The following is an 8,202-nucleotide window of genomic DNA, read 5'->3' on the forward strand; positions in this document are numbered from 1 at the left end:
AGCGGCATAGAGCGGCAACGAGGGCGCGTCCGTCGATTGGCCGAGAGAATCCCCGCCTCCTTCCCGACCCCTCAGCCCATTGGATAAGGCCCCGCCCGCCTCTCAGAGTTCACGCCGCGTCTGGGCGCTACAGGCTCCGCCCTTTTCCGCTATCAAGGTGTCACTCAAAGGACGCGCGGAGCAGTGGTATGGCAAGCCACAGTGTGCGGATTTTAAAGCCTTTATTAGTGCGGAATTCGGGGATGCAGCCAAACTTGCGTCGTCTTTGCCCAGTATCACGGCACTTTGCCCAGTATCATGGCACTCTGATGCTCAGGATAACTGCACTGCCTCAGCCTCGTCGGGCTGTTCAGGCGCGAGGGGCAACCGGGTGCTGCTTTGCCTCACATGGTAGATGTCACGCCGCTTCTGCACCCCAAAGACGTACACTAAGGCCGCAGCGAGGATCACCAGGCCCAAGATCGTTAACACCCCCAGGACAATGGTGATGGCGATGGGGTTCCGACCTGTGCAGAAAAGCGAGGAATAAATACACGCGTCTCGGCCCCTCCTAAGCTTGCCAGTCTAGAATAAATACGCCCCGCCTAGGCTCACCCTGAACGTCCATCATCACTGTAAGAACGTCCATGCCCCGTGAGCTTGCCGCTTGGCAATAGTAGGTGCCACTATAGTTTAACCTGATGAGGAATGGGATGCCGACGGGCACCTTGAACATGGAGCCTTCCTGCAGACACTGTAGTTTGGGGTTCGGGTTGCCCCGGGCCTGGCACTGCAGGATATGCATAGTCCTGTCTTTCCACGTCAAGCGCTGGGGACATTTAGCTCGGTCAATCTTGGGGCCGTCTGTGGGGACCACCAAATGATTAGATACACCCGAGGCACAATGGGACAAGGGAGAGACAAGTCTTCCCAAATCAAGGAAGCAAGGGATTAAAGGTCAGAATGACCTACGCACACAGGACACGCAACTGGACGCTCCTGTTACGGTGCAAGATCACCCCATGCACCTCGAGGGTGGCATTGCAGAAGAAGGTGCGCCTGTCGTCCTTCGCAGTGGCGTTTAGCTGAAGGTGGGCAGGCTGTCCCGGTGCCGCGGCTGGAACTCCGTCCAGCGTGACCCGGACTCGGGGTCCGGCCGCGCAAGTCACAGTTACTGTGGTCCCCTCGGTGGCGTTAGGTTCTCTCAGGGTCAGGTTGGGCCCCTGGAAGCCTAAAGGCGGAGCATTGCCCGGGAGTTTGATGACCACACACCTCCCTTAGGTCAAGCCCCGCCCCCACCCGCCTCCTTCCCCTCGGAGTACCCAGGCTACGCCTTCATCTACTCTGCAGCCCCCGCCCAGTTTGGGGCGCTCAGGCTCTTCTTCTCGGGTCACTTAGGTCCCGCTCCTCTCCGGTTTAGTCTCCGCCCAATGCCACGCCTCCTTGAGCTATGGAGGCCCCGCCCCTTGCCTCCTGAGCTATTTTGGCTCCGCCCCCTCTTACTATAGGCCTTCACGTTCTCCCGGGTCTCGCGGCTCTCGCCCCCCAAGGTCACGTTGCAGACAATCTCCTGAGTGCTCTCCTGCTCTGCTTTCGCTGTGGCTGTGGCCGTGAGTGTGTCACCGTGGCTCACGACTGTGGCATTCAGCATCTGGTCCCCCAGCGCCAGTTGCACCTGGGCCTCCGATGCTGGGAACAGCCCGTCCAGGGTGCAGTCAACGGGCCACGACGTTTCCACCTCCGAGAACCGGGGGACAACGAGGCGCGGGGGGGTCATGGGCATGGCTTGAAAGGAGGGTGGGAGTGAGCGGGAGGAGGTCTCACAGCCGTGGAGGCCCCTTTTCCCATGACATCCCCACAAACCAGGGTCCTTCTTTCCCAGGATACCTTGCGGCCTGGGTCACCCCCTTCCCAGGACACACACTCACAGCCTTCTCCAAAGGTCCTGTGGCTGCGAGCCTCCCATATGAGGCTACCCGTGGCTAAAGGCATGTTTTCCCAAAAGCCCTTGAGGTCCAGGCCACCCCCTTTTCAGGAATCCCGCCGCCAGGGCACCCTTACTCTGGCTCCGCTCATCACCCACCGTCTGCAGTCCCTTCCCTCACCAAAGGTTCGGAGCTTCCTGGGGGCCGAGCTGTTCTGGAACAGTCCCAGCCCTTGGGACCGCAGGTCCAGCTCCGTGCGGCAAGAGAAATTGGCGCCATGGTCATCTCTGCTCGCCAGCACAGTGACCGTGACCTCGGCAGGCTCCCCGTCTCCCGCTGGCTGACGGCCCAGCTCCTCCTCCTCACGAAGCAGCACCACGGTGAGGTGGTCCCGGGGGGCCCCACCGGACACCATGCAGCGCAGGGTGAGGTGCTCGCCCACGGGCTGCCAGCGGGGCAGGGGGGCCAGCTCCACGCGTTCCGGGAACCCTGCGTGGGGGGTATGAAGGGGAGAGTAGAACTTAGCAGCCAGCCTGGCAGCCTCCACACTAGGGAGTGGCGAGGAGTCAAGGGTGGCCCAGTGCAGAACTGTGAACTTGGAGTTAATAAACCTCCAGGGCTTAGAAATGTGCTAGTATAAGTGTTTGCTATTATCATTAGCATCATGATTATTATTTCCTGTTTTGTCGGACACCTTGCCAGGCACTGAAATAAAACTCAGATTTTCTGTTCCCAAGGACCTCACCATTAAGGGGTGGGGGAAGGAAGGAAGGGGACTAAAGTTTATGGCCACTTATGATGTTAATAGTAATCATAAAATTTCCTGTTTATTTTGAGTTTTCCTTAGACTCTCCAGATGTCATCCACCTTCATTCACACAGCAACCAAGTGAAATCTCTTCTATTATTCTTCCCTTTTATGGATAGAGAAACTGAGGCCTAGAGAGGTGAGGATGAGGTGATCTGCCCAAGGACGCACAGCCAGGAAAGGGCAGAGCCAGGGTTAGACCAGGGTTTTCCCAAACTCCAGACCTGTGTGTCCACCTGCCTCCTTGATATCAAGTCTAGAAACTCCCCTGACCCCTCCTCCCAGCTTCTGGCCTGGACTCTGGTCTTGGCCTTTCCCAGAGCTTGGTCTAGCCCTCCCCAATCAGTCCCAGCTGCTCAAGGCCTAGGGCAGCCTCTGAGGGTGCTCTGCACAGTCCTTGGGGACTCAACAGCCCCAGGCTGGGTCCTCTCCCAGCTGCAGCTGCAGTGGCCCTCACAGGCACACATACCAAACCCTGGGCCTCCTTTGGGGGAGCATCTCTCAAGCCTGGATCTCAAGCTGTCACACGCAGGCCTACGGACTGGCTGCTATGGAAAATATTTAACATCTAACTGTAATTTTAGAATATTTAACAAGGAGGCCCTCATCTTAACCTCTGGTTAAGGGACAGTGGTATGCTGGCCAATGCTGATTATGCTTGGGCTCTCTGGGGTGAGATGGGGGAGCCCCAACATGGAGCATTTGCCAGTTTCTGTGGTGTAAATACTTTGGCTGATTTCAAGCTACTCAGTGTGACACATTGAGTAGCTTGAAATCAGCCACTCAGTGAGCTGGGAAGAGACGAGCACCATGGACTCTCATAAGCCAGGACCAACAGGCTCTTGCACAGCACTGGACAGAAGCATCTCACGGTCACACAGATGGGGACACCCAGATACACACATAGGCAAACATATACACACGCAGATGTACATGTTACAACAGAAATACGCACAAAGACATACACAGACACGTACTGACACAGACATCCACACTTGCTCACACACAGAGATACACAGATACCGACATACAGACATATATAGACATTCACACATAGAGATATACACAAATCCAGAGACACATACACACAGGCACACACAAACATACAGACAGACACATATACAGACACACAAGTACGCTCACACGGTCTCACAGAGATAATGACAGATACAGAAGCTCACAGGCACACACATAGGTACACAGACACGAATACAGACACTGGTGCACACAGGAGGAGCATATGCACAGTTACACATGTACACTACACTTTTCTATGGCTTCACAAAACAGTAAGCGCCATGACTGATGTGCTCTGCTACTTTCTAGTCTATTGTTTTGTTGTTGTTTTTTGGCCACACTGCATGGCTTGTGGGATCTTAGTTCCCTGACCAGGGATTGAATTCAGGCCCTTGGCAGTGAAAGCATGGAATCTTAACCACTGGACCGCCAGGGAATTCCTCAGATATATTTAAAATGCTTATTGGGACCCAAATAAATTAATTCACAACTGCTGCCCTGGCATGTGGTCGAGATGCATCTCTCTGTCTCTGTCTCTGTCACACACACCCACACACACACATTCAGGTCCAAGCTCTGGGTCAGAGCCCAGGTCCATTCCTGCAAACTCAGGGCCCTCATGCCCGCCCCACTCCCCTGCACCATTGGTTATCTAGCCCCACTGCTGCCCGAAGCCAGCTCCACCTCCAGGCACAGCCACTCACGGTACACTGTGATGTTAGAGAAGCCTATCATCTGGAAGCCATTGCAGAAGCCAGAGCAGAGGAGCTGGGTGTCACCAGTCACATTGCTGAGTTGGAAGGCTGCCCAGCCCAGGCCACTGCCCACCGACTCCTTGAGTAGGGACGTCTCCAGGGAGATGAGTTCAGCGCTGGGGCAATCTGTACTGCAATTTACCAAGAGGGACTCTCCGGCAGGCACCACTGGGTTCTGCGGCTCCACTCGCAGCTGGAACTCCTGCCCTTGGGTACCTGGGGGAACAGAAGGAAGCTCTCCTGGGGGTTCCAGTGCCCCCCAACCCACCCATTTGCAGACTCCACCATTCAAAACTTCCTCTTGCCGAGATATGATGGTCTCTGCCTTCATGGTGCTTCAGTTTAGTGAGGAAGACAGATGATGGATCAGGAACCAAGGAGAGCTGGGAGGGAGGCCAGGGGAAGCCCTGATCAAGCCTCTAGGAGGAAGTGAGTCAGGGAAGGCTTCCTGGAGGAGGGGACCACTATGGTCAGTTTTAAAGTGTCAAGGAGGCATTAGCCAAGTGAAAGGGAAGAGTGAACCTGGCAGACTGAAGAGCATACGCAGAGGTTGAGGGTCCAGAGAAACCAGGGAGGGAATGCGTGCATGCATTCGTGCTTGTGTGTGTGTGTGTTTAAGTGTGTGGGTGTGTGTGCGTGTGTTGTGCAGAGGGAGAAGAACAAGTCAAATGCAGGGACTGTGTCTCTCCGGGAGCCCTGAAGGCTGTGTTAAGAGGCCACCACTTTCTCCCGAGGACACTGGGGAGCCCCCTGGCCGATCTGAGTTTAAGAAGTGTTATTGGCACAGCCCGGGCAGCAGGGTGTGAGGCGCTCTGTTCTCCTTCCCCTCTGCCACCAATCCCGCAACTCCAGCCCGCCCCAGCTTGCCGGGCCTCACCTGGGGGCAGCAGACAGCAGACTAGAAGCAGAGAGATGAACGAAGTCCAGCAGGCCCTGGGCAGCGGCCCTGAGGGCATCATGGTGGCCAGCCTGTAGGAGGAAGTTGCCTTAATGAGGCGCTGGGCACTGGAGAGCAGGCGGGTCACCCAGGGGAAGGAAGCACAGCCACCGCAGTTAAGAATGCAGAAGTCCAGGGGCTACACCTTGCCCAGGCCTAGGGAGGGGCAGGGGAATATTGCGCAGCCCCAGGGCTCCAGAGTGGGGGGCCCAGGGAGGTGGAGGGCGCTGGCCAGTCTCCAGGGAGTCTCAGGTGGGGTAGACCTCAGTCACCGCCCCTCCCCTCACCCCCGGCCCCCAGATGAACCCACAGGAAGTGCTAATGCAGTCTTCTTCCTTTGTTTTTAGCACAGGAAAGCCTGGAGGGGGGAGGGGGTGGAGGTGGTAAGACACTTCCTTCCTGTAGAACTTAGGTGAAGGGGGGGTGTTCTGTTCCCAGAGAGGAAGTTAACGGGGGATAATCAGACACTTTCCTTGAAGGGATAGGGTGGGATTTCAAGGCAACATTTCAAGGAGGCAACAACAATGGGTGGACTTCTAGGCAGGGCTTCGCGCAGTTAGCGCGAGATCCCAACATTCCTGGGGGGCAAATAAGAGATTTGGGGGGTGATAATGAGGGACCCCTAAGATAAGTGAAGCCATGAAAATGAGCAGAGCCCACATTTATTGGGGACTTTTGCTAGGCTCTGTGTTGGCTGCCTGGGTGGCTTTTATAGGGCCTCTTATCTTTGAAGATCTTGTGGGTGGGGTCCCCCGTTCCCTGTGTGCAGTGCTGAGGTAGAGTGCTTGGGGGACAGCTAAATCCTGAGCCACCGTCTGCCAAGGGTGCTACTTGTAACTGGCTCTTACCCCTGTCCCCCTCCCACCTTGCCCTTCTTCTCCAGGTAGCTGGTCTCTTTATCCCAACAGCAGGGACTTGGCGGGGCGGGGAGAGGGGTCAGGTGGGGACTCCCACCTCCATCAGTTCCATCTCTCAGGCCTCTGACCTGCCTCCTGTGCCTCTGACCTGAGCTCCAGAGAGGGACCTTGTTGAAGATCTTGATGGCACTCAGCATTCATCCACTCTCCCCATCCCTAAGGCCACACCCCCTCCTCTCTCACCTGGAGTACCCTCCCCAATGAGGTCTCTCCTCGCCTGCCCCGCCTCCCAAAAATCCGTTTCGCACATGGTGCCCAGAGAGCAACTAAAACCCAAATCAAAAGTATTTGTAAATAATATATCTGATAAGGTATTAATATCCAGATTATAAAGAATTCCTACAATTCAACAACAAACCCAATTCAAAAATGGGCAAAGGGCCTTACCTGGTGGCGCAGTGGTTGAGAGTCCGCCTGCCGATGCAGGGGACACGGGTTCGTGCCCCGGTCTGGGAAGATCCCACATGCCGCGGAGCGGCTGGGCCCGTGAGCCATGGCCGCTGAGCCTGTGCCTCCCGGGCCTGTGCTCCGCAACGGGAGAGGCCACAACAGTGAGAGGCCCAAGTACCGCAAAAAACAAAAAAAACAAAAAAACATCTACAGGGACTTCCCGTGTGGTCCAGTGGTTAAGACTCCGCGCTTCCACTGCAGGGGGCATGGGTTCCATCCCTGGTCGGGGAACTAGGATCCCACATGCCGCACGGCCAAAAAAAAAAAAAATTGACATGTGCAAGGATTCTCACAGAACATCTACTGAACTCTGGCAGAAGATACCAGACTTCCAAACGGGCAAAAAAATCTCCATGTAACTGGGTATGACAAAAAAAAAAGAAAGCGAATAAAACAGAGAGAACAACAAGGTCCTACTGCATAGCACAGGGAACTACATTCAACATCCTGTGATAAACCATAACGGAAAATAATTTTTTAAAAATATTTATTTATTTAGTTGCACTGGGTCTCAGTTGCAGCAGGAGGGCTCCTTAGTTGCGGCTCGCTGGCTCCTTAGTTGTGTCATGCAAACTCTCAGTTGTGGCATGCGGGTGGGATCTAGTTCCCCAAACAGGGATCGAACCTGGGCCCCCTGCACTGGGAGCGTGGAGTCTTAACCACTGTGCCACCAGGGAAGTCCCGGAAAATAATTTTTTATAAAAAAGAATTGCAAAAAAAAAAAAAAGTAGCTGCCCAAGAACAAGCCAAGATAATTTTGAGAAAAGAATGAGGAGAGACTTGCCCTATCACCTATCAAAATATATTCTAGTGACAATGACTTTCCAAATTACCAGGTTAGATCGTGCAGCTATTCCCATTGGGAATTTGTCCTACAGATACCCTTGAACGTGGGTGAAACCATGTGCACACATGCTTACTCACTGCAGCAGCCCAGGGTATGGCAAAGGATTAGAAATGATTACATGAACAAATGCCGATGACATTTGAATGATGAGCTACAACACAACCATAAAATAGAAAGAGAAAACACTGTTTGCCTCCAAGGCCTATTATGTGGGGAAAAAATAGAAAAGATACAGGCTAGAGCTCTATATAGCAGCACACACTATTATTTTTGCAAAAGATGGGGAAATGTAACATGTGCACAGATTTCCTTGTATCTGGATAAAATGTCTCTGGAAGCCAAAAGAGGAAACCAGATAACATTAGTTGTCTCCTGGGGAGGTGACAGTGGTGGCTGATGGACAGAGGAGGGAAACATTTCACTGCCTATGGCAATATCAAAAAAAAAAAAAAAGGAAGATTTACAATTATAATGAATATTTAATTTTAAAAACTGTTATAAAAAGCAAATATCACTAAAATAGTGTGAAACTGACCAGTCAGGAGGGCTGCAATGCACAGGGTCTTAG

General features: G+C 53.8%; 1 protein-coding gene across 3 annotated transcripts; it reads right to left on the minus strand.

Moving 5' to 3' along the window:
• Window positions 1-204: 204 nt before the first annotated feature.
• ICAM3 (intercellular adhesion molecule 3) lies at window positions 205-5,714 on the minus strand. 3 transcript variants are annotated; one of them, XM_029218408.1, is made up of 8 exons: window positions 5,566-5,584; window positions 5,361-5,452; window positions 4,433-4,699; window positions 2,085-2,393; window positions 1,483-1,764; window positions 956-1,210; window positions 595-843; window positions 205-506 (listed from the first exon to the last, which is right to left on the minus strand). In XM_029218408.1, exons 2-8 carry the CDS (start codon window positions 5,440-5,442, stop codon window positions 313-315), a joined length of 1,638 nt encoding a protein of 545 aa, XP_029074241.1. In that variant the 5' UTR covers window positions 5,443-5,452; window positions 5,566-5,584; the 3' UTR covers window positions 205-312. The 3 variants fall into 3 exon arrangements, with proteins under 3 accessions (XP_029074241.1, XP_029074240.1, XP_029074242.1); XM_029218407.1 differs by having other exon boundaries at window positions 5,361-5,705; XM_029218409.1 differs by having other exon boundaries at window positions 221-506; window positions 707-843; window positions 5,361-5,714.
• Between the last annotated feature and the right edge of the window lie 2,488 nt (window positions 5,715-8,202).

Source organism: Monodon monoceros, unplaced genomic scaffold (assembly GCF_005190385.1).
Source record: "Monodon monoceros isolate NGI ecotype Baffin Bay Population unplaced genomic scaffold, NGI_Narwhal_1 Super_Scaffold_12, whole genome shotgun sequence".
NCBI lineage: Eukaryota > Metazoa > Chordata > Mammalia > Artiodactyla > Monodontidae > Monodon > Monodon monoceros.